This window comes from Periplaneta americana, chromosome 8, assembly GCF_040183065.1.
Source record: "Periplaneta americana isolate PAMFEO1 chromosome 8, P.americana_PAMFEO1_priV1, whole genome shotgun sequence".
Classification (NCBI taxonomy): domain Eukaryota; kingdom Metazoa; phylum Arthropoda; class Insecta; order Blattodea; family Blattidae; genus Periplaneta; species Periplaneta americana.
In genome coordinates this window covers 92,742,469-92,770,091 of record NC_091124.1, presented here as the reverse complement: position 1 = coordinate 92,770,091, position 27,623 = coordinate 92,742,469, and the positions used below count along the sequence as shown (strand labels likewise).

The 27,623-nt window shown below is 34.6% G+C and overlaps 2 protein-coding genes across 3 annotated transcripts in view; one reads left to right on the top strand and one right to left on the bottom strand.

Moving 5' to 3' along the window:
• Nucleotides 1-27,623, top strand: part of LOC138704888 (uncharacterized) — a 149,110-nt gene that overhangs the window by 42,533 nt on the left and 78,954 nt on the right. The window lies entirely within an intron of this gene.
• On the bottom strand, nucleotides 721-27,623 carry pck (Claudin superfamily protein pickel). The gene is made up of 6 exons (XM_069833281.1): nucleotides 27,186-27,623; nucleotides 26,771-26,837; nucleotides 16,558-16,733; nucleotides 9,476-9,637; nucleotides 4,312-4,466; nucleotides 721-4,198 (listed from the first exon to the last, which is right to left on the bottom strand). The coding sequence occupies exons 1-6, from the start codon at nucleotides 27,223-27,225 to the stop codon at nucleotides 4,109-4,111; spliced, it is 690 nt and encodes a 229-aa protein (XP_069689382.1). The 5' UTR covers nucleotides 27,226-27,623; the 3' UTR covers nucleotides 721-4,108.

Here is a 27,623-nt window from a genome sequence, read left to right as displayed (position 1 = left end):
CCTCCAGTCATCCACATTATTATTTCATGGTGCAGCCTCAGACTTGATCCATCTCAGTCTAGTTCTTACTCTTCTCATATCTCATTTCCTTGATCTTGGGGTCTATAATATGAGGCTTGTTCGGATATCCAATTCTCTGGCATTTCCATTAGGTCAGGGTGACCAGGCATCTGGCTTTTGGAGGACATATCCTCCTTTTTTAAGCTTTGTCCTCCTGTCCTCCAGGCATTTACAAATATAACAAAATGTCCGGTATTTTTTAAATCTATAATTATTGAAATTTTAACTCTTCATAACACGTGTTATTTCTTATCCTTAACGGAAAAAGCTATTTTTTTTATCTATTTGGGTTGAGGTAGCAACTAAAAAATAGCTTTTTTTTTTTATTTCTATTGGTAATTTTGTCCCTAAACTGAATTTATCACATGTAATTCTCATAACCAGGACAATATTTAGTACCTATTATTGTTTTCGTTTACATTGAAAATTAATATATTATACAGTATTATCAGATGAACAATAGGCCTATGGAAGCAATAATAGACACAGAAGTAACACTTTAAGTTTACAAAACAATGTTATTACATGAGAATACTGTGGAATTACCCATTGTCCTTCTTTTGAATAAAATGTCCTCCTTCTTTTCATCATTTTGTCCTCCAAGGATATTTTTACATCTGGCCACCCTGGTTACATAAAAACATGTTGAAAAATTAGAGCTTTCTGTTTTTTTTTTTTTTTTTCAATTTATAGTCGCTTTAATTACAATGGTCAAATCACTTTTTTTTTACTATGGATTTGATATTCTGTCTGAAGTCAGGCATTCTAACCTGGAGACAACCAACACTCCAATTTGGAGAGCTCTCTCACCATCATAACATTCACCGTGCCAGCTGGACACTTAAATCCCACCAGACTGCCAAGGTCCTCTCTCATCAACATGACATCTATTGTGACAGCTGGACACTTAAACCCCTGATCAAAACACCACTTATCTCCAGGCTGGACATTTAAACTCTCACTTGACAGATGCTATATTGGGTACAATGTTGCAACTATTATAATGGTTGGATTATTGAAATACTAATATTGTCAAAGGGTTTTGGGTCTGTTTTTCGTGGAAATTGGGTACCAACCCGGTATTTGCTTTTATTACTCCAAATATATAGTATAATACATTGAGGAAACCATGAAAAAAACCCTGGATCTCGCGAATACAAGTCTCAAACACAAGTGTCTGAGCTAACATGCTCGGTGAGCCTTATGTTACATACTATTCTATTGAGCTATTAACTGGCGCTGTTGTTTGTATTTGAACATTAAATGCCTCTCAACAACACTTAGAAATTCATTGGTTTCTTCAGAGATGATTTAAAAGATTGTACATATATGCATAATGATCTTTCTGCAATAAAGCAGTAATTGTAGCTGTAGATAGTGGCAAATCAGAAAACCTTCTCCAAGTAGTTATTAATATGTAACATAGAACATGGTGATGAAAAGGCTCTATGCAAATACATTAAACAAGTATCTATATAAAATTTGTTCAAAATGTAATATAAACAGTTATTAATCAAGAAATAGCATCAAAACCATTTCTCTCACTCCAGGATACATACATATCAAAACTTTCTGAACAAATTAATAATGAAATATCAGTATGAGACCAGACATCAACTGCCAACTACACAATCTACATATTACTTACAAAAGTGGAACAATACTGTCTCTTCTCTAGACTCATAGCCCTTTAAATACTTCATAGTGGCGTACAACTATTCAGTATTTCTCCACTCTTCTTCAGAGTATTTGTCAAGTTTCAAATAAACTGATTTCAAATTAAATGCAATTAATTTTATTACAATATTTTCAATTATATTCTGTCCTCAAAAGAATTACACATATGTTCTGATCACAATGTTCTTTAAGAATATATTATGACTAATACCATCAATATTAAAATGTACAACATTCTATTGGTATAAGTTACCAGAATGATTCTCAGAAAATTATTGCATCACCATAAAATGCTCATTATCACGGAAACTGTCTTCGATATTAATAGAAGAAATGATAATGTGTAAGGAGAGAAGAGAAAAAGTAAACAGCACGCAGCACTTCATGTACTTTGGACGGAAACTATTCAAATACTGTGGGATGGATCAAAAATTCAGCTTGTGGATATATTTAGAGCCCTGATTATGATTTCTGTTGAGACTAACAATTCCACGCTGATAATTGACCACTACCAATACAATATCAAATTAAATTTATGTTGTTCACATAACTTCCTACACTACTTCACAGTAATATCATTTATTACAAATTCATTAAATTGACGTTACCTAACATGTCTAACACACTTGTTAATATCCTTTTTCATTTCAGAAGTAGATTTAACACAATTGTACACTTCTAAAGTTAATAAAAATGGAGATAGAGGAACGAGATTCTTGCATAAATAAAATTTTCCATACACTTTTAAAGTTAATAAAAGAGGAGAGGGGGGGGGGGGGAAAGATTCTTATATAAATAAAATTTTACAGGTAACAATTATTTATATATCTGCGAAATTTCGCATTAACGCATGACACAAATTTCTATTTATGTAGTCAATTAACAATAAATTTTTAAACAAAATTAATCCTTAAACATGTTGTGCATTCAATTCATATCGGTCTTCAAAAAAAATCACATAACTGAGTCAATTTCACGAAATGAGCTCATAAAACTACTGATTCTAATTAGCACCATGTCTAAAGTGAATTTAAAATAAGTTTATACATTTACACGTACAAAACTTTGTAAGTACTTCTACCTCTAACGAGGAAAAAAAAAACTAATATACTTTTTGGCATCAGTATTGTAAATATACATCAATTTGGTCCATAAATTCATTTTAATAAACATGTAGAAAGAAAACAATACGAGGTCATTAAAAGGTACAATTAGAAAATTGTTTCCCTCCAAACATCTTGATGAAATGCAACAGGTCTCCATAAACAAACATGATTCTCCTAGTAAGACTATTCAACTCTTATTCTTACAAATTATACCTTAAATTTAAATAGGGAAAGGGCTGAAAATTTACATATTATATTGACATAGTTCCTATTAATAATGATGGTAGTATAAGTTTTGATTGTCTAATATGATAGAAAAATACACTTGTTATTAACAAAGAAACTCACACTTAATAGGTTGATTTAAATATTTAGTACAGTATTTTTAACTTTGTGTTAAATTTTATTATTACATTTTCTATATTTAATTTTGAAAATTTTAGGAGATTTAGAGGAAATTTTTCATTCATTTTGAGGTTATGATGTTAGAGAGTATAAGAGATCATTGTTCCTTTTGGTTACTATTTCAATGACTGCTTCAATTCTCTATTGTTAAGGCAACACACTGTGGTTATTTCTATTATTGAGCATAAAAATATTGTACTATATGAATTTGTGAATATGAACCAAGTTAATGATATGGTATAAATGTCAGCATCTCCACGAGCAGAAAATAGTGAAAGATTTTATATAAAATACAGAGAATCAACTTATTCGTTGCTACATAAAGGAAGCAAATTTGAGAAATTCTTTTCCATTTTATAAGACCATCAATCACTGATGGCAAAATCTGATAACTTTAACAATTCCATAAGATGTTAGAAGCCATCACCCAACGTTAACTAGATATATAAATGGTATTGCATAAAAAAGTCATACCATAAAAGAAAATACACATATGTATATAAAATGTAATATAAAAGAAGATAAAACAGAAGAACACTAAAAAAATACTGTCTTAAAATATCATGTCCCATATTATACTAATTCTGACAATGAAGAAATTATAGTAAAATTCTACTGTCTTTATCTCCAGTAGGAATTAAATGCAAACGGAATGCTAAATCTAACAACAGAGATTCAATAATAATAATAATTGTATGACGAGAGTTGGAACTTCTACATCGAACTTAAAATATGCAGAAAATATAGCAAGCTATACATTAGAAAAACAATGTCAGTAAAATAAAATATTTAAAATAGCATTTTACTATTAATTTTACAATGTAAAAATAAAAAAAGTAATTATGTTCCTGTTTATATATTCAAACAAAGCCATTGCGACCTGGATTAGGATGCATCTGCACCACCAGATTACGGCTCTCCTTCCTCAATTCCCACATCTTGCGAGCATCCTGCAGTAATGGACATTAATACATGTATTATTTTGAAAGGGAAATGCTAAATTCAAAAGTAATTTAGTTGTTGTACTAATATTATTACAAAATGTGATTAATATTTCACTTACCAAGTACACAAAAAAAGCTGCAAATGCGTGGAAGAACATAGAAATAACTGCTAATCCATAGGACCATGATAAGTAATTGAAATTGGGATACATCAACCAATCACGACGCCAACATTCACCACCAAAAATAGAAACTGCCAGAAATAAGAGAACAGCTGCAAAAGAAGATTAAATATTAGAGTTTTGCAATTTCTATTATGTAATACAAACAGAAACACAATTAAATACATTTCCATTATTACAAAATAAGTAGGAGGGCTGTACTTTTCTAATTTATGCAGATACCAAATTCTTTAGTCACTCAGAAGGTGCTCTACAAATAGCAGCAAACCTCTAACCTTCTTAAATCAATACAAAATATGGACTGTCCCAACTAATAAAACAATTTATGGCAATTGAAAAGGAGTTACTATGCTCCAAAATGATAATCAATGGGCAAATAACAGAAAAGAATGAATTACCTCGGTAATGCAATTCAAAAAACTAAAAACAAAGTACAGTGATGTATTAACATTATTCTTTGTTCATAATTTATTTCTGAAACGAATCTGATTCATTTCCCATATCATCATCATAATCATCATCCTACTCCTCCTCTACATGTCTTGACTAATTGGTGGAATTTAACAGTGTAACCATTTTGGATACTTCAATAATCATCATCATAGCACTACAGTCCAAAGTGGACCTTGGCTTCTCTCACAACAGCTTTCCACTTCACTCTGTTCCCAGCCACAGTCCTCCAATTCCTCACTCCCAGGCTTATAACATCTTGCAATATGTCGTCCATCCACCACTTCTTCGGTCTTCCTCTCCTTCTTTGTCCCTCCATTCTTGCGTTCATTATCATCATAGGAAGCCTTCCCTTCTCCATTCTCACTACATGTCCCAACCATCTCAGCCTAATAGATTTAATAAAACTCACTATATTCTCGCCTTCCAATAGCTGATCTCTTTATTCGTTCTTTTTCTCCAATCTCCCCTATCATACATTGGACCATAAATCCTACGTACAATTTTCTTTCAAAGATATGTCCTAAATTCCTACGTCAAGGTGCTGCAAAACATATACTTAAAACACTGATGGCCGGTTTCACCAAGCTTCTTTAAATCAGCACAAACGACTTGTCAACAAATGGATCGTTTAATTTTAACGGGACCTTTAAAAGTTGACTGTTTCACCAGCGAATAGGGATTATAAAGAATGGACACTGAGCGAATTTTCCTGTGTTTTGTTTCTCTGTGCGCCAGTGGCTAGTTCCACTTTCAAGAGCTAGAGGTAGTGTAATCGAGCATACGCTAAGATAATAATTGAGAATAGAATTAAGATACAGGATCCAAACATCGCCTACCTTATTGCATAAGCCAGTAACGCTTTGCTTCAAATAAATTCAAGTTAACAGCTTTTCCTTATTTCTCAGTGACAAACTAGTTGTAATAATAATATTTTATATTTCAGATATCATAAATTATATTATAAAATAATATAATACATTATAAAATTAAGTATCGAATTCGTTTAATATTTGTATATAATATAATATAGGTATATGGTTTTACTTCTCGTAAGAGTTTTGTTTTTCATTTTCAGCGCTATCAAATCATTACATATTTTAATTGTTGTTGGGGGTCAACATCTGAACTCTCATTATAAAGGAACTCTAGAGTCTAGACATTACAGTTAATGAGGATTTATTATTTTATGGATCCAATTTATTTTATTTGAGTACATAATGTACCTAGATGTATTAATTGTATGTGTTATATTTCCGCTGTGTCAACTGCTAGCTGGTGTGATGTCAGCGCCAACTCTAGGGAGAAAGCAGAATCTGACGCTCTAGCTGGCTTGAAGGTCATTGAAATCGGTCCGGCTACATCAAAGGTACCGACGCGAAGTGTCCATTCTTTATAATCCCTATTCGCTGGTTTCACCAAGCCTCGTATCTTTAAAATTAACAGACGTTTACTAACGAGGGGATTTTGTACTTGTATCTTGCATGTTTTGTTTTTCATACGACCATGGCTTCGAAATCGCGAATTTCATTGGTTACATATGATCATGGCTGACTTTATTTGGCATGAGGAAATAATCATAGGCAAACGGGTAAGAGGCAGTAATTTTAAGAACATCTTCCTAAATACAGTATGTTGTCACACCGCAATTAAAAAAAAAGACAGCTGCTTCTAAATGTAAATAATAGGAATGTAGAGCAGTTAAATTGTAACTTCTAAAGGAAATCTAAGAAAATTTAGCGGACTATAAGGTCGACAGCTTCAAAATTGATGCCACACTTAATTATATACAAAGCATTCTAAGCAGTTATATTAGGCCTAAATTTAGGATGGGAAATCGCCTCTATCATAAATTACATACTACTTTTCCACTGTATTTCATACAAATTTATTAGTACCCTGTAACAATTTTGCCATGCTTGTGTGGCAGGATTCAGGAGAGGTGTCATTAAATTGGATTTTAAGGGGTATCCATTGTCTCCTAAAAGAAAATCTCTTTGCACCCTTTTCATTTAAAAGGCATCCTCCTTTGGAATGTTGTGCTATCCGTCTAGACCGTAACATTATCTTAAACCGAGAAGAATCTGTTGGAGAGGCGTTAAGTGGGTGATTCCTATCTGTCGTATTCTAACCTATTACAATTTCAATAAACTAGCGCTGAGGTAGTTCTGCTGGTTTCAGAAGTGAAAATTGTTGAATTTATAAGGGATTTTCTTGTGGTAATGCATTTGATCGTATATGCAAGGCATAACAAAAACCTAAACTAATCAAATGTAAACTGTCACAGATTCGTATGTGCAAGGTGTATAAGCAGAGTACGAAGGAAACTACCTCAGCACTAGTTTAGCCACAATTTTTCTATACGGAGCGTTACATAGGCCTATGAAATTGTTTGAATATTGAAGGAAAAATATGTTCTTCTATTGCAGATTCTTTTGGCTATATTACTGCCAGGATATACCATACGATTGGAACATGTACACAATCTATGTTGTCTATGACAACATAAAATTTAGCTATAAGCTTATTAGGCCTATAGAAATAATGACTATTGTAATGTTGATAGTACGTCTGATAATTTATTCAAATATCTAGACAATATAGCTTTTGATACCCCATTCATATCATCAATTACCATTTCAAAACTTCCCGCAACGTTATCTTAAAGCGAGAAGAATGTGTTAAAGAGGCGTTAAGTGGGTGATTTCTATCTGTCGTATTCTAACCTATACAGTAGACCGGTATTCGGTTTCTTCTAGAATCATTCTTACTACTTATTTCCTTAATGTGTAGCTTTCGTGGAATTCTTTATCACAATCTTCAAAATGATTATTCCGAGTGTTATTACAACATATAAGTTAGTCGTTATGTTGAAGTTCTAAATAAAGAACTTCATCATCAAATAATTACGTCCGCCATGTTGTTGACTTCTTAATGCATCGTTACTGTTTTAACGTGATGAATAGGTCCTAATAAATTAACGATGAATTTAAAGATGCGTTAGCAATAATGATACTTGGTGAAACACAAAAACTGACTAACATGTCATTAAATTATTTAAGGAGACGTTATAATGATAACGAAGGTTGGTGAAACCGGCCATGAGAATGCAGCCTTAAAAATACAAATAGCCACATTTTTATAGGAGTAAATGTCCTCTATATGCAACTCATCCCACATCTCAATCTATAGTTATTACCGAATCTGATCCACTGACCAAGATACATTGGCCCCAAACAGTAATCAACTAAACAGAAGAAAACTGTTATGCCAACAATTACCATTAAGCCTGCTACATTGCAGAAAAACTAGAAAGTAATAATTGCTTCCCGTAATTTTGATGATGAGTGATAAGCCCTGAGAAAACTAAGTAGCCGATTGGCATGCACAGTAGAACCAGTACTCTACACCACTGAAGATGTTCACCGCAGCAGTGAACGAAACGTTTGGTCACACAACCAACGGACCACGGCCTCATAGCCCGGAAAACTTTTCTCCTCTTGAATATTTCCAATTTTATTTCATATTGTCTGTTTTCCATAGGATCTTTTGCCATACAGATGTTCTTTTCTCCTACTTACAAAGCAAGGCATTTTATATTGTATACTGTACTATAGAAGTAAGATATTAGAAACCTGCAACACAATTCAGTCATTGAGAACTTGCTTCGAAGAGGTATTTGATAATACAGTAGATGACATAGGACCACCCAAAAATAGGAGCAGAAGCCCATGATCCAGCTTGTGACCCGAAAGCTAATTACAGAAGATTGTTTAATAAAATTCTGGGCAATGCAGAGCAGCAAATGAACAAAAAATTTAAAGACTACAATAAACTGACATTTTTCACATTGCTAGACAGAACAAACTATGCCACATATTCAAAAACATTTCCTAATGAGGCATTTCAGAATTTGATGGAAACATTTGGTCACTATTTCAAAGAAGTTCGATTGACAAATGAAATTAACAGTCACTTAACATCTTCAGAGCAGAGTAACAAGTTCCCTCATTATCTTCCACTTCTCTTCACGTTCACAAGCATTGGAAACGCCATGTCTCAACTCATGACATTGGTTTCAACAGTCACAACAGTTTCTGTAAAAAAAATCTTTTTCCACTTTGAAGAGGATAAAAAACTATGCAAACATGAGAAATATGCTTATCAGATCTTGGACTGATATCCACTGAATTTCAATTTCTGTCTGACATGGAAAAGAACACCTCCGACACAGTTATACAACATTTTGCATCATTGGAGTGGCACATGGATTTCACATTCAAATAAGTAAGTCAATTAACTTTAAGAAATTCTATAGGATTCAATTATTTATGGTTGAAGTTTTATGTAGCATCCTACTTGTTAATGTATTTGAACTTTGAAGTTTGTATATTTTTGCGAATTCGACATCTTCCTCTAAAAACATACAAGTGCGAATGCAGATCACTGAACATTAACAGCATTTATAAATAATTTAATCTTGTATATGAGGTAAATTCTAGCATTTGTGTAAATTCACAGTGCAGTCAATTTCAATGAATATACTTTCTTTAAATAGTCCACAGTTAAGTATTTAATTAAACAACTAAACAAAAAAAACTTTATCTTCTTCACATTACTATACTTACGGACAAATTAAGTTTTAAATTACCTGCAAGGGCATTACATATGAATGCAATTCCAGACAGCAACCATTCATATAACAGAACAAATTCAAGTGGCCAACGAATCAGTTCCAAAGCAATAATAATCTGTGATGAAAAGGACAACATAAGGGCCAATGTAACAAATGCCTGTACCACCATCAGCCATCCTGAAAAAAAAAAAAGTGGAACATTAAATTGTGAAAATTGTAATTATGAGATACGTGTAAAGCGCACGCACACGCACACACACACACAGATATATATATATATATATATAATCTCGATTATCCGTCACCTTATTAACTGATTGGCGGTTTTGCTACAGAAATATAGTATATGAAGTACTATGACACATTATTTAGCACGTACTTTTTCTAGAGAGTGTTATTAACTTATTAGTCATTTTAGTCATTACAATCCTTTACTCTTACATAGTATGATCTACTGTTTGAGCTGCCGTAGTGTATAACTTCTACATAAAATGTCTTCCACAGATGTTAAAAGAAAATGTGTTGTGCTAAGTATCGAAAAAAGTGCAAATAACTGAGTGATTTGGAAAGAGAAACTGTGGCTCATGGCTTAGCAGAATACGAGATTAGAGTTAAACTGTGTGTGACTTAATAAAAATCAAGAATAAAGTGTGTAAAGTATATCGTCACCTGAATGCAAGAACTAGGTAACTCAAAATTTGCGTTTTTTAGTTATCTCTGTTTTAGCATAATAGCACAGAATGTAATCCAAGAACCAGTGATACCTATTTTCCAGTCCACACCTGTGGAGTAATGGTTAGCATGTCTGGCCGCAAAACCAGGTGGCCCGAGTTCGATTCCTGGTCTAGGCAAGTTACCTGGTTGAGGTTTTTTCTGGGGTTTTCCCTCAACCCAATATGAGCAAATGCTGGGTAACTTTCGGTGCTGGACCCTGGACTCATTTCACTGGCATTATCACCTTCTTCTTATTCAGACGCTAAATAACCTAAGATGTTGATAAAGTGTCACTACTAAAATAAAAATTAAAAAATCCATTTTCCAATGTAACAAATATGTAAAAGAAAAGAGACATATTCCTTAGTGCAATAAGTAAGTAAATAGGCTATATCTCAAATAGGAAAAATCAAGTTACCTAGTTCTTGCAATCAAGTAACGATATAAATCTACAACATGAGACCTCCACTATTCCTTTCTTACCACAGACAACCATGTCAAGGAGTTTGTTTGCCCGTTGAAAACCCTCATTGAAAATCAGACTTACTTTAAAGAACTTTTGATCCACACTTAGCTTGTTAAATACAAGACCATGGAGGAAATTACGAAAGTGTAAGTATTATTGACTTAATTCACGAAAATCTTTTATGGTACGGATTATCCGTTTTTTTCGATTAACCATTCAGTTCACTCTCTTCATTACCATGGATAATATAGGTTCCACTGTATTAATGGATTTTTAAGTCAAAACAGTTACTATATGAATAATTCAGACACATGACGCAAGTTATTCAACAACCTATTTGAATACAGTCTTCTCCAACATAGCCTAAATTCCAAACTTCCGCCAATCTTCATTAAAGATATAAAAGTTCAATAGAATTGTATTACTATTAATATCTCGAAAAATACAATAAAAATTAGTCTTATTAAATATCACACAGCATCACCATATTCGATCCTACTGAGCAAGCAAACAAACAGGATACCTCTGGGTTTTCCTCTAAGTTTGCTCCTATTCAACATGCCAAAGCAGACACAGCCAAAGCTCTGTCCACAGAAAATGTCAACTTATACGTATATGCAAATACATGGTTCTAATGTCTGAATGTAAACAAGACCTACAGGAAGCTTTGAGTAGACTTGTATTATGGGCCCACACTAACGAGCTGCACATAAATAATGGAGATGACTTTTTGAAAAGAAGGGAAATTGGCTGCAGAAGACATTACATCTCTAGAGGGAAAACTGTCAGACATTTCAGATATCTAGGACTAACATTCCAGACCATAGGAACCACACTCTACATGTAAAAGGTAAAAATTGCAGTAAAAGCAATCCAGGACATCAAAAAATTAGATCCATTATCAATAGCAACAGGTGCAAAAACCAAATAGAATTGATATTTAATTCTTGTGGTGAATTTTGGTGAAGTCCGGAGGGTCTAATTAGTCAAATCCACTCTCTTCACCACTACGCTGGGACTGCCTGGAATCTTTTAAGATGTGAAAGACAGAGTGGTGTGCAGAAAGCAACAGGAAGCTACTGCATTCATCTTTTCCAAGAAAAATTGCAAACATCATGGACATTACGACGAAGTCTAGAGAAACAACTGGAAGCATTTGAAATGAGAATATGGAGAAGAATGGAGCATGTGAAATGGAAAGACAGAATAAAAAATTAAGTTGTAATTCGAAATAATGAGTGAAGAAATAATAATGCTGAAATTGGTCAGGAAGAGAAAAATAAATTGGCTGGGTCAATGGCTAAGAAGAAACTGCCTACTGAATGATGCACTGGAAGGATTAGTGAATGGGGGAAAAGTTCAGGGTACAAGAAGATATCAGATGATAGACAACATTAAGAAATATGAATCATATACGGAGACTAAGAGGAAGGTGGAAAATAGGGAAGATTGGAGAATGCTGGGTTTGCAGTGAAAGACCTGCCCTTGGACAGAAAACTATAAATGAATGAAATGAATGAATTAATAGCATCAGCCCTTAACTTATTCAAAGCAAAAATCACATTTATTCTGGCATACGGTCTAGAATCTATCTGGGAGAAAATCAAAAAAACTTGGAAGACATGGAACAAGTGATTTCTACCTTACCACAGCTATGACAACAAAGGAATGGATGAATACTACCTATGAACTCTGACACACCATTACTCGCTTTATAGCTCATGGGTATCACTACAAGATCTGCATGACCAACACCTTTCATCAGCTAGTTGAGGAATGTGTATGTAAACTGTGACTAAAGAAAATATGATAAGTAGGGCTCGGAAGTTGATGAAATATCATCTTTTTCCTGAGGCATCACAGACAATGAAGGATGCAATATAAATTCGTTTCACTACAACACGAACTAATATAGCCTACTTTTATTTTGCATTTTTCGGTCTTTCATTGTCTACTGATCATTTTTTAGGAAATGTTCTACTTTTTGTTGCTTTTTTGCCCTTTTCTGTTCATGAATGGACTTTTTTAAGTGTAGTTGTAGTCTATATTCGAGAACCTATTGCAGATTGCTTATGCAATTCAATTACGTCATACAGGAATTTTCCTTATGGTTGCATTAGCCTCGACTTCTGATCATGTGTGTTACGTGCTATCCTCAATTCAACGCAACACAGCAAATACTGCAGCCTCAGTGTTCGCAGTCAGCATACTGTATCACATAAATGAAGACATAAAAAAGCCGAAAGTAAAACAAAGCAGATAAAGTTTTTTTGCGACAGTTAATGACTGAGTTTGATGACAATGTATTTTCCACAGACGGAAATATACTATTATTTTGTTGGTATTTTACTATTTTTATAGGTCATTTTTCTGTGACTTTTAGGCATCAATTTTCGAGCCCTAATGATAAGATACCACGCTCTATGGTACACAAAGAGAAAAGTCTCACTTCACAGATTTTGTAGCGAGTGATTCTAGTTGACTAATTCATGCGCATTTCTGCGCAATTCTCTTTTTTTATTATTATTATTATTATTATTACTATTATTATTATTATTACTATTATTATTATTATTATTATTATTATTATTATTATTAAATGCTACATAATAGTTATCATACATTAACAACATTATGTAACAATTCATATAATCACTATGCCAGTAAAGGTTTGATCATATTTTTATTAATCACCTTCTTTTGTAGTCATAAAATTCTGAAGGACAGAATTCTGTAAGGAGTGCAATTTTGATGTAAGGGCTTCAAATACCGTATTTTCTCAAATAAGCAATGCATTTCACTTCTGAAAGAATGTAAAACATACAATACCAACGAAGAGTGCTGACTATATTTCAAATCCCAACCCCAACTTAAAAACTTCAAAAAAACTTGCCTATTAACCAGCATGAAATGCAGCATATGAATCAACCTGTAATTGAAGGGCTCAGAGCCAAAGGCGACCAACCCACAATTTTGTATTGTTCATTATTAAGCCTTTTTTCAAAACTACACATTGTTGTTATAGATCCATGATATGTTTTTGTGTTTATTCAATGTAGACCATTTAAAATAAATTGTGAAACCAATCATTTTTGTAAGGATCCTCTTAATATCAACTCTTATTAACTCATTTTGTAATATTGGGTTAGTCGCCTTTGGCTCTGAGCCCTTCAATTATTCTGAATCAAACATTTTTGAGGCCATAATATGATCTACATTGTCATTTGGACTATTTCTTGTGTAAAAAAAACTGTTATAGATCTGATGTGCAATTTTTTATTTGCCCATGACAAATCTCTCTGCCTTCCACTATGACAGCCCAGGTTCCATCCCCATTTGAGTCATGAAGAAATTTGTAGTTGCCAAAACGAGTATGAAAGGTTTTTCCCAGGGTTCTTCTGTTTCTTCTCATCATATCATAATTTTAACAATACTCCACAATGCAAGGTTCCATGCCAGACCTCCAGAACAAATAAAAAAATAGCTGAAAGTTGTACACATTCATGTTTAATGAAGATTATTATTATGTGCAATTTTGATGTAAGGGCTTCAAATACCGTATTTTCTCAAATAAGCCATGCATTTCACTTCTGAAAGAAAAAAAAAACGAAAATAAAACTTTCAACAAATGTATTCACGACAAATTAAAAACAATTAAACACAAATACAGTTAAGCTAACAAATTTTATTCTGGAACAGGATGCATTTCAAACCCACCCAATGCGCACACACTCCACTCATGTCAGTTGTCTTGCTTAATCGGCTGTTTACAACATTAATAGCACATGTAACGGTTTTCATGTTCCTCTACATCTTCGCTGCAAGTAAAGGATCGCAATCTCTTACCTTTAGTTATACTCATTTTCAGAAATGAAAATATAAGATTCACAAAATATACACTTATCTCACTTGAATTTGATTCTGACATACGTACTGCTAATCCAAACACCATTTAACAATGTTAACAATTGAAATATCTGCACAGGAAGATAATGGCATGCCCTACCACCTTAGAAGTTTCACAGGAGGAAAATTGGGCAATGTTGCCAACTTTATTTCAAATAAGTCATACAACTGTATTTTTTACTTGTATATTTCGGAAAAAAGTGCGCAGGTATTCGAGAAAATATGATAATTTCATTTACTTCCTGGTATAAACATTATTATACATCATATATATTTTTTCTGGATGCATTGACTCGTGGATATTGAGCATGAACAAAGTACAACTAGTGGTGGTGATGGCAATGGTAGTTTATTTAACAATGTTTTCACCTGCAGAAGTTCTGAAAATTGAAATTCAATATGAGTGAGACAAAAATGACATGAAGCCCTCTCTTAGATTCTACTGTACTACAATACACAGTATCTATGACAAAGAAATTTAACTAGCTATTTGCGATGTAATTTTATGCAGAAAGCTTACCAAAAACTACTAAACTAAAAATGTAAACTTTTGTATGGAAATGTGTGTGTTTGATAAAATCTCAAAACTGATTGTTTGCAATATCACAATACTTTCTTTATACTTCGAAAAATGAAAAAGTGAACATAAATGTCATGAGAACATATTTTATAACATCAATATGTTGTTGTTTTCTAATGCCAGGCATTTGACAATAAAGTCATTTGACCTCTTGCACTCAATATACATAAATGTCATGAGAACATATTTTATAACATCAATATGTTGTTGTTTTCTAATGCCAGGCATTTGACAATAAAGTCATTTGACCTCTTGCACTCAATATTTTTCAAAGATATTATGAAAATGGCAAGTTGTAGCCGATTTAAGTGAACACCATATTTGAATGTTTTGGTGGCTACTTCATTCACACACAACCCCCAGAATGTATGGAGGACCACACCTGCTGTTGGTCAACGGGTCCACTGGACCTAGTTGGGAGATCTTGTTGATCACCAACTTTCCCTCCTTAAGCCACTGGAGGACGATTTTAGTGCCATAGCAAGTCAGCACTAGGAACAGAAAAGTAGGAAGGGTAGGAAGGGAAGTAAACTGAACCCCTAGGCCTCGAATGCTCTAATACTGTCGGGGTCGAAGAAAGTAAGAGATCAGTCAGAGGACTGGATAGGAAAGGGTAAAGAGAGAATTAGGTATTGAATAGAGAAAACTTATACCAAATTCGGCCAATAACTCATCAAGCTGACCAGTACTAACTGATGAATAGCCCCTTCCTTTAGTTCAGCTTGTAAAATTATGCTTACTAACAGCTGCACCAGGGAAGGTAGGGATGGGACATTGGATATTTGTCCAGGTTGGTTCCTTAAAGCCTTCAATGGGAAGGATTAATGGCTCTCCCCTCTGTATTTGACAAATACCGTTTTGCAGCCATAACATCAATATAAAATAATTTAAGGTATGCATAATAATAAAAATAATAATATGCAATACAAAATGCACTCTTCAAAAAATTTACTAATGTAAGTATCTCATAGAATGTTCAACTTCCTTGTGTGTGATTCAGCAACTTCTTTGAAAGCCCACTTAACAGATTTATCACTTCCTACACAAACAACTCTGACCATCTCCATTCACATGTTGCACAGTTGCCACATTCCTAGTGAACCTCGACTGCTCAATGAGTACTATGTTTGTATATTCATAGATGTGTCATCTCTTCCTCCATTTGGAGATGAAGGGAAGCCGTCAGTTTTTCTAACAAGGGTTGTGGTTGGTTATTGACAGGCAAAGACAAGATTCTGTTGCAGTAAAGAAAGACATTTATGACAACCAATTAACAGGAGGTGATAGAGGGTCAGTTGGCAAAGTATTTTCTGTGAAACTGCACTGGAGGAAATTGAACAGACTGTAACAAATAACGCTAAAATTGCATCACATCAGAATGGTCACAGGCTCTACGTTTCGAAATTAACTTCAAGGAATACTCTCACTAACCTGGTAATAGCCACTCTCGAATGACATAATATTCTTGACTAAAAATGTAGTGGCAACCATCAAACAGCTTATCAAATTGATAGTAAGGATATCGAAACTGGTCAAAACAGTATTCCCATAATCCCATGTGCTTGAAGTCGCTGAAAGTTTCTTGGTAGGACTGAATCCAATATGGACTGTAAAAAAAAAGAATTAAATATTACATTCAACAGTACATAATATAATAGCATGTATACGTGCACACACATCCTAAACAAAAGAAAAATTTGAGAATCTCAACATTCAATTATGGACTAGGTCTTAGTAGATATGTTTTGCCTTCAGCCAGTAGTCTTTTCAAAGATTTTTCTATTACCATTTTAGATATTCTGTTTTGTTACTTATTGGTTTTTAGTTCTTCTAAATTTATCTTATTCTCGTTTGGTGCAAGTGTGCATTCTGCTGCTTCTCTGAAAAATTTAATTTCAACTGTTTTCAGTCTGTCTCTACCTTTTCATTTGACAGTCTAAACTTCCTCTTGCTGTGCATCAGATTAGTGTGTTGTATTTTTCTTCTTCTTCTGCCTTATGCCTTTATAATTTAGCCTTAGCTTCCTTTAAAATACTGGACCACTCTTTTCTATCTTGTGATTTTAGTCCCCATCTCTTCACACTTACGCCCCTCAAATTATCTTCCACATCATCCAGCCATTTCAATGTTTTTGTCTTCCATCTATCATCAAGTTTTAAGTTCAGGACCTTCTTAGAAACCTGACAATCCTCCATCCTAATGACATGTACTAATTATTCTAATCGATGTGTCTTAATTTTTGCGACAATATCTGGAGACCTATATTGGTCTTTTTTATTCCAGATTGTACATTATTCTCCAGTTTCCATTCTCATATTTGGGTCAAAAAATCTTTAATATTTTACTTTCCCATGTCATTAGTTGTAATTCTATAGTATGTTACATACTGAACTTTTATTCCACAATATTTTGAACTAAATTATGTTCTATAAGTGTTTGTCTCAACATCTGTGTGAATTTTGAAATTGTCTTTGAATATCTTTTCATTTTCATATAGTATATTGCCACCTCGATTATTACACATTATACAATACTACTACAAATAATCTCCTCAATTTCATTTTCATATTGTATGCATGGTATGAGACTTCTAACAATGAAACATACAGCAATCAAAAGACTCATAAATTTTTTTAAGCTATAGGCATTCAATGTGTGCTTCTCATGTCATGCAACATACATCGATGCAATAAACCATCTAGCTATCTCTTCTCGCACACACTGGAGAATATGCTACTTTATGTTAACCACAGTGAGGCAGTTCTTCATATCTTGAAGATTAGCTGGCAAGTGTGTTACATAAACCTGATCTTTAACATAATTCCATAAAAAAGTCAGAAAGGATCAGATCAGATGACTGGATAAGATGCTGATAATGACTGAGGAATGCCCAATCAAATGTTGTCGAAGGTGCTCATTTAGGTAGTGATACACTTCCTGATGAAAATACGACAGAGCTACATTTTGTTTGAAGATTAACCCAGAAATTGGCACTACTCCAAGACGCTGTCTGCAAAATGCTGTGCATGGTGTTGCAGAAAAAGTGGTGTCTGTTGAACAAGAGAACAACAGACATATTCCCAATGTTTTGTAAAAACCAAACCCCATTGTTTGTCCAACACAGTGATGTTTCCTAATATTATAACATATATAACACTTTAAAGTTTAAGTGACTTTTGAATGACCTCATACTAAAAAATTCATTCATATCAAAACTTTCAATGAGAGCAGTTCGGAGAGGAAGCTTGGCTGAAGTGCAGTGCATATTGCCTTACACTTGTTTATATCTGTTTGTTTGTTAATTTATTCGTATATTTTTAGGGCCCGAAGGTAGAGTTAGCCATAACTGTGTCCTGTTATCGTTTATTCTCACTTGCCTATTCCTCACAATCTCACAGCAAAAGCACATGCCTATCAAGACCAAGAAACACACTTTCCGAGAACACAGAATTCTCTATGCTCCACTAATGCCAATCATTCTCGACATTATTGAAGGCCGTTATATGAAGTATAGATATCACTCAATTACCCAGTTTGCTACATCTGGTCATTCTGAAGAAAATTATAACTAGGAACTCAAAGACAGCATTTTTGTTACCAATAGGTTTCCCGATATGACAAAAATAGGGGTGAACATGCATATGAAATAGAGGACCAAATGTTGGGACTATAAATTCATCCTGACGAACTGAAGAATGTTACGTTCGTGACAGATTAAGATCCAACCGTACAAAAGACTTTGGAAAATCATGAGTGTTTACTTATCTAATGCACTGCATTAATACCAGGCGGTTATAATTATAGTGATGCTAAGCACAGTGTTCCAATGTGGACTGTAATAAGCATATGGCAGTGATATTTGGTATAAATGCTAATAAGAGAATACAGAAGCGATTTACGGCAGAAAAAATATTAGTTACAATTTTCGCCACCAGACGAAAATGTGGCACTGCAAAAGCAATCAACACGTGGAAATGGTACAGAATGTACAGTTAGTAACAGGAACTAGGCAGAAAAGATAAAACACGTGAGAAAGGTGTAATGTTAACGAATCCATTATCAAATGGTTACAAAATGCTTTCAATATGTCCATCGGCGACATGCTGACCTGTAAAACTGTGTGATCAACAGTTGCTCGCAGGAGTTATGGTGGAATCTGAACGACATATCACTGTATGCTGGCCTTCAGATCAGGCAGACACCGAACATGTTCCTGGTGGGCGCAATCTTTTAGATATCCCCACAGCCAGAAGTCATATGGATTCAGGTCAGGGGATCTTGCAGCCAAGGATTTAGAAAACTTCTGGAGATAATGTTTTCATCAGTGAAGGTTGCATGAAGCAGACCGATATGTAATGTTGCCCATCTTGCATAAAAATAGTGGTCTTAACACTGTTACATTCTTGGTAGGCAGGAATCATTTGCTGCACAATGATATCCTCATATTGTGCAGACGTCACGGTACTCCTGATAGGCCCTCAGAGTGAAATCTTCTCAAAGAAAACTGGACCAAGAATAAAAGTGCTTGTGAATTCACACCACACAGTCACGTACGTTAGTCAGAGTGCAATGACTGTTCACGCACCACTCATAGTTTAGCCGAACCCATATGTGACAGTTCTGCATATTCACTGCACTTTCCAGTGTAAAATGTGTTCTGTCAGTCCACAGAATATTCTGCGGCCATATGTTATCACTTTCATCCACGCCAAAAACCGGAGCGCAAAATCAAGGTGTTGCTGAGGATCATGAGGTTTCAGTTGTTGCACAGTCTGAATCTTGTAGGGTATCAGTGGAAAATGCATCACAGAACTTCTCGAACTGTTGATCATGGGATAGACAATTCACGTGACACCACTCAAGCAGTGGTTGCAGAATTTGGGATACGTGCTGCATCGTCAGTTACAGTCACAGCAATTTTGTCAACAACTGCCATCAGGATGGGTCACCTTCCTCTCCATGGTGCCACACCCAAATCATCTATGTCCTTGAATTTCCTTATCATCATCTTTAATCCATTTGTTGACATGAGTCTTCTTCTCAGTCCTTTCAGGCGGTGATATTCCCTCAATGCAGAATTGCTATTGCTGCCGTTCTAATAAAATAACCTGCCTAACAGCACATGGTCTTTCTTCTCAACAACCATCCTGTGTTCCTCACAGTATGTCAAATGACGACTGGCATGTCATACGGTACCAACTGTACAGTGCCAAATTTTCGTCTGGTGGCGAAAATTGTAACTAATATTTTTTTCTCGCGTAAATCGCTTCCGCATTCTCTTATTAGCATATGTACCCAATATCACAGCCATACGCTCATTACAGTCCACACTGGGACACTGTGAGTAGAGTCACTTCAATTATAACCACCCGGTACTTCATTGCGTCACACATTGGATAAAAAAATTTCTAATTTATGAAGTCTCTAGCATTTTTCATTCAATGAACCTACACTACCATTAGCTATTCCCTGGATCTTCAGTTTGTTAGCAAAATGTGAAGTTATGGATGCTGATATCAAGGTGAGAATTATATTAATGTTATAATATAATTATATGAATGGTAATAACATTTGGTAATTTAATTCGAATTTTAAAACATATCTAGATGAAAATGAAGCTGGTTTGATGTTACATATTGAACACATCTTGAAGTTTATAAATTTGTTAAACTTAAAGATTGTTTTCTTCCTTTCCTTTTTACTTTTGAAAATAATTTTCTAATAATAGACTGAACTTAGCATTTTAAAATAGTTTATGCAGAAGATTAAAGAAAGGGCAAAATGGTTTCTCACGAAAAATGCTTAGAATTAAATGAATGACATTCATTATGTATCCACTTTTCTTCACCCTTTGCTCAGGGAGCTTCTTGTCTCAATCCAACAAAGAGAAACGAAGTTCATCAGTCTGTTTGACACATATACAGGAATGTAAATGTACCTTCTCAGGTGGAAGACGCATTCTACTTCGTTGCCAAAGCTCTCTACAATAGTGAAGCAAGTACTGAGCATTCCTGCCAGTAGTGGAGCTAGTGAGAGGAATTTTAGTATGACAGGACTTATTTCATCGATCCTGATTATGTGAACAATCTTCTGATGATTTGTAACAATATTAATAGTAGACCTATACATTCCCAAAACAATTAAGTAGTATAAAATGTATCCTTCGTACTTAATTAAGTACACAGCTATAGCATTATTTTTATTTTCTAATATTTTATTTTATAATAGTAAAATTCAAATGATTAATTTGTCTATTATGACATGAATTCTAAATTTTATTTTCCTATTAAAATATCATCCCCATTATAGGCAATAGAGACCCACAGGATAGTTGGAGGTTAAGGCTCCACCTGTACATACAAGTGGCATTAATGGCAGTAGAGATGTCAATCCTATGTACCCACCGCCTTTACCCCCCAAGAATATATTCCCAGTAGTCTTTTTATATTAGAAGCTGAGTAAACCTCAGGGTCATAGTGCAGCTGGAAGGATCAGAATGGAAAAATTCATGACCGAATCGAGAATCAAACTCACGACCTTCCAGCTTGCAACATTATACCTTAATCACATTGTTATCACACATCTCTTTTATTTTTTTATTAGTAATTATTTTTTAATTGTCATACTACCGTAATTTGTCTCATTCTATAATATATTATGTATGTATTCTTATTGTAAAATCAATCATGTTATATGTTGTCCAACAGCCAATTGTGTGTGTGTGTGTGTACCTAATGTCTACCCACTTAATTTGCGTGATTCGGATTCTGCATACTGAGAATAGATGGCACTTGAACACCACGTCGGCGGGCCACATTATGCATGATGTGTATCTGTGAAGAGTTATGTCATGTACTAGGATGAGTGTATGTGTAAGTATAATCTAGGGAATGGGTGAGGATGATGATGGAGGTGAGGAAGGAAAAAGGGGAAAGTGGTGCCAGCATGTAGCCTACTCCTGTCGAATAGCACCAAGAAGCTGCCAAGCTTAACGTCCCCATCAGACAGACAAATCACTATCAACAGTGACATATGCCTTCTCTTCATATGCACTGCGGAGAGATTTGGGATTTAATCCAGGCATATTGGTGCACAATTTAACAGCCAATTGTAATTAGCTTTGATTTATTGTTATATAGTCCTGTGATATTCAAAGTGTAAAAAATCGTATATGTTTACAATATTCAAAATGTGTACTGTCGAATTATTAAAAGGTGAATGTCAATGAATACTGATAATGAGAAAGCACATGACAGTTTCTGCCGCTGCTTATTAGTGTTTTAGAGTTTAGGCAATGGATGAAATTCCTGCATATTTTCCTTCCCGAGAAAAGCAATTCAGTTACTTTATTAATATAGTGTGAAGAAATAGTTCTGTAAGAATGTCATCAATCAGCCAAATCTGTGGCTCAAATGCTAATGCACCCGGATTCGATTCCCAGGCAGATCGTGATGGAATTTGTAGTGGACAAAGCATACATTGCAGAGGGTTTTCCTTGGGGTACTCCCATTACCCTCTATCATTCCACAAACACTTTCCATCTCCTCCTCATTTTATCTATCACTTGCAATAGTAAAAATAGGCTGAGGTGAAGTCTTGGGTAGTACATATTTCCAATGCTAATACAGGACTCCTACAAAAGAACTTCCGGTTTCGAACACATGTAATTTACGTTATATGAATCTGAGGTGCATGAAAATAGTATCAATGAAAAGAGAAACTCAAAAAGTTTAGTTCCTTACCTTAAAGATATTCAATGTGCCCCCCCCTTGGTAACACGGCACACATCAAGCCTATAGCCAAATTCCACGTAGGTAGGCGGATTTTCCGACCCCCAGTTTCTGAGGTTATGTCTGTTCACCTTACCAGAATGATGAAAAGTGGTTTCATCAGAAAACACCATAAAACGAATAAATTCATCATCGTTTTCAATTAAAGTCTGAATACTTAGGCCTATGCAGAAATTTCTTCGTAGCACTTTGTCCTTTGGTTTTAGGGCTTGCAGCAACTGTAGTCGGTACGGATGAAATTACAACCGCTTACGAAGAATCTTGCTTTAAAATCAGTGTACCATTTACAGATTGTAGGCCCAATGGGTGGATCTGCACCAAACTTTGTTCGGCAATGTCGTTGCACATTTATAACTGACTGGTTCACATTAAAATCAAGCTTTTCTGTCCTCCATAGCAGCCATTTCGTCTCTATAATGAACAAATTTGTCTATTTGCGCTATTATGAGGCAGTGCTACCAACTAGAAAAACAATGTTACCACAACTGAACTTTTTGAGTTTCTCTTTCCATTGGTGCTATTTTCACAGAATGTAAATTACATGTGTTCGAAACCAGAAGGGTCTTTTGTAGGAGCCCTGTATAGGAAGAGCTTGGAGTTTGGAGCTCTGGGCCCCTGGGCTTACCAGGTTACTTGTCTGTGGATGGGACCTGGCTCTATCAGGAGCTGAGGCAAGATGGCCCACCTGTCAGTATCGGATTCACAAATGCCACATAGGCCACCTGTCGGACTTGGACAATCATGCCTAGGTCCCAGCTCTCGAAAAGCCAATCAACCCAAATGTCAATCATGATGTGTTGTGTTACTGCGTACCATACTGCCATGACAACTTCAATTTACATTTCTTTTTTTAACCATTATGCCCATCATTTCTTCAGACGCACCTCAGTCTTAGGCTTAATGTGCTACCTATGTTGTATTAATACCGATTCAATAACCCTGTATGCTTAATTAAGGTATACAGTCCAGTTATGAAAGTAGGTTCAAGGTTCTCTGGTTCTAGGAATGCTTTCTCAAAGACAAGAAATCTTCTGCGAGTCAAAGCAATGCAGGAGCATATATTGTGATGGGCTGTTTCAATATTCTTTCTGTATAATCTACAATGTAGGTTGCCCTTAAGCAGACCCATTCTACTGAGATGCTTTTTTCACAGAGGTCTGTGACAAAAACCTAAGACTGCTTTCAGCTGAAATCTGTTACAATTGAAGTAATAATTAAATTTACATTGTAAGACAGATATTTTAGAGTCACGAAATGCAGTGATTAGTGGCACGCAACTAGGAAGTTGGTTTACATACGGTTAATACAATTCTTGGAAACAGTGTTATTTGTCCACTAGTCTCAATGATCAGTACTCGGAGGCTGTTCGCCTGGCTCTATCCGAAGGCTTATTGTGCTTACCACTCCTTTTGTAGGGATGATTGCTAAAAGTCCGTAGGACCACATTCCTGTAAGTAGGCTATCATGATTCACATCTATATTGATTAACGCTCTTCTATCCTCTGACAGTTCTGCAGTCTTTTCATAATGTTTTGAAAACGTAAGCATTTTAAGACGAAATAATTTTGATAAGTAAGATTAAACCAAAATAACTATAATACATACAGTTACTATATATCGCATTCTCCTAGCCACGGTCGACTCTAGTAGAAGGTTGGAAGGCTCAACTTGGCAACACTGTGTTGTCTGCTCTTGTCAGTCATACTGCTGTTAGTTCATCAACAGAACCAAAGGATTTTAATGTTAATATCAGAAGTTAAAAAGTTAATAATACGTCGTGCAAGAGTCAGTAGAATACATTACTGATTGTATATAGATAGGCTATATACATTTGCAACAAAGTAAAGTAATCCTTTTATACATTTTTAAAATCTTGAATGTCATTTCTTAAAAAAAATTTCAAGGATTCGTAAGAGGTATGTCGTGTCTTCATTATTTTTCTCGTTATTTCCCACATGCTATGGTTTTACATCATTTATAAAACTATTCCATTACATCATGTACAAAACTTAAATAGGCTATGTACAATTCATAGGTGTGAATATTAAACATATTTTGTTATATTGTAAATTATTTAGGTCATAGGCCTGCGTTGGTTTTCAGCCAGAATTAATGGATCTATTCAGTTAGGCTAGGCCACCTTTTTCAAACTTCAGTAATGTTAATTTATAAAAAGTCACTAATTATATATCTTAAAAGGAGTCTTGTCTTTATTATTAGGCTTAGATATTTTTATCTTATTTCAAACATCTTATACGGCAGTTCTATATTGTTTATCAAAACATTATTCCATTACATTACATGCGATACTCAAACACATACTGTACAATTCCTAGACTTAATGCCTAGGTCTAGGCTATACACTATATTAAATACGTTTTATCTTATTTAGGCCTACATTTTTCACATCTTTTTCTAAAATGTCTGCAATTTTCTCTTACCACACACTGGTTTACTGGCAGCTATGATATCATTCCTTGCCTCTGAATAATTATTATTTAGCTATGTTCATGACTGAAACTATTTTATCAGCAAGTTCAATATATTCCGTTGCACATGGGCATACATCGTTTACAAAGCCAGCATCATTACACAAGACCGTTTTTTGATAGTAACTTCAACAACTTTTTATTTACATTTTTACAAAGTTTTCTTCATTAATACTGTTTGAAATCAATGCCTTTACAATGCAGTAGGCAATTGTTACACTGTAAACTACAAAATCTGAAGGAAGAGTAAAGTCCTCCTCGTTTCAAAGTGTCAAAATAAATATCTTTATTGTTGGTTTCTTTCCCTACCATGTAATCAATACAACGTGAGATATTATGTAACTTTGAGGATACCTTGAAAGATGCACAACCTGATATGTTCAGAAGGCTGCATGTATCAGCTTCGAAGTTAAAAGTACCATCAAGGTCTTGGATAACTCTAAAAAATGGAGCTACTGGTACATGTACCATTTCGTTCCTTTCTGGTTCTATATCGTCTACTGTGTCAAATATTTCTGAAGACCATTTTAGAAATCCATACTTGGCTGATTTTATGCCTTAACTAGAAAGAAAAACTCAGCATAAATTGTAAATACTCAATACGCGAAAGCAAGAATTAAATCGCATATACGTGTTTTCTTCAAAGGCACTCATAAGAAGACTGATGCCTGACTCACATGTTGCCAAGTTTCTGCCTTCTGACCTATTATAGAGTCGACTGTGTCCTAGCTTCTGTCACGTCCTTTACCCTCCTCTCGTTTGTCGGCGTCCCAATTTCATGCTTTTAAAATACGGTCACTTTATCGTTATTACTTTAGGGCCTACTACATATCTGAGGTAATTCTCCAGAAAAGCTATACCAAAGGAAGCGCAATTTTCTTTTGCTTTACTGGTTTCTGTGAGATGTGTATAGCGATAAACACGTGGTTTCATTTTGCAGCCACAAATATTTCCAACATAAATATCGTTTGATACTCACCTGTATATTCTAATGCACTGCTGTAACCACTCTCCCCCACTACTTGTTATAAATGTAACACTCGACAGATCCAGGACGTAATATTAGGAAACTATTTCCCTAGTGACTCGTCCTGGACTTCTGGCATGTTATATTGGTAATTACTAACAGGTGAGGAAAGGGACTACAACAGGTATCACACGATTTTTATGTTGAAAGTATTTGTAGCTGCAAACATAAACCATGTGTTTAGGCCTATCCTATATAATTACATCTCAAAGAAGCCAATGAAGCAAAAGAAAATTGTCTCCTTAGTACAGCTTTTTTGGAAAAAATGCATTATGTTGTGAGTACACTTACCTACATATTTGCGAGTATAAAAAAAAGTGTTCCCTTCTAAATCTTACCTGGCGAATGACATCATCAGCATTAGACCAGATATGTAAGTGAGCATACCTCCAAATACCAAGGCATCTAGAATAAAACAGTGCAAACACAATTATATAGCTGAAATTATGTACTTCAACAATTTCTGAAAGAAAAAACTTCTACTTTCATAATTGAATTAATTTTTATTATGCCATAGAACATTAGAGTACTCTCCAAAATACGTATACAAATTGCAACGAGTTAGGTTATGTGCATTAGAACAATTTTTTTGTAATATTCATTTGATTTCGATTTCTTTGTTATTCATGTTTTACAAATACAACACGAGTACACATGCTAATACAAGTCTCGAATAAAATTAAATAACTGTCACATCATTCATTCCTATTTTTGTATATAAGAACTCATTCACATATTAAATGTTTCACTTACTTGTTGCCTTGGGATATTCGTTTTTCCCACCACCCGACATTGTGAACTTTACTGAATGTATAATATAATGTTTCGTTTATAATGGCAACTATTGTGATAAACAATCAAAATGTTCACAAAGAATCTACCATCTTACTCGACGCGTAATTCGCGCAATGGAAACAAACCAAGGTGTAGGCGAAGAGCGCGAGAGAACAGCCACGCCTCAAAGATCTTGTGTGTTGTTGCCACATAAGTTTTGAACGTTTTGAATTGTATTTGTATGCAGTAGTTTGTAGCTTACTGCAATTGAATGCAAGCACTTCATAAAATGAATATATTAGACTGAATTTAATTTTTGGCATTTATTTCAAGAGCCTGACCCAGTAGTTCAGGCTCAGGCCACTGGCCATGTTAACACAAGAATGTTAAAAGAAAAAAAGAAAGTAGGCCTATTAT

Bases quoted from the DNA above. Each gene is read 5' to 3' on its own strand.
- pck (XM_069833281.1), bottom strand. From the start codon at position 27,225: ATGTCGGGTGGTGGGAAAAACGAATATCCCAAGGCAACAA. The intron at 26,838-27,185 runs GTAAGTGAAACA...GTTTTATTCTAG, and splicing joins CGAATATCCCAAGGCAACAA to ATGCCTTGGTATTTGGAGGT. The intron at 16,734-26,770 runs GTAAGATTTAGA...TTTTTTTTACAG, and splicing joins CTGATGATGTCATTCGCCAG to TCCATATTGGATTCAGTCCT.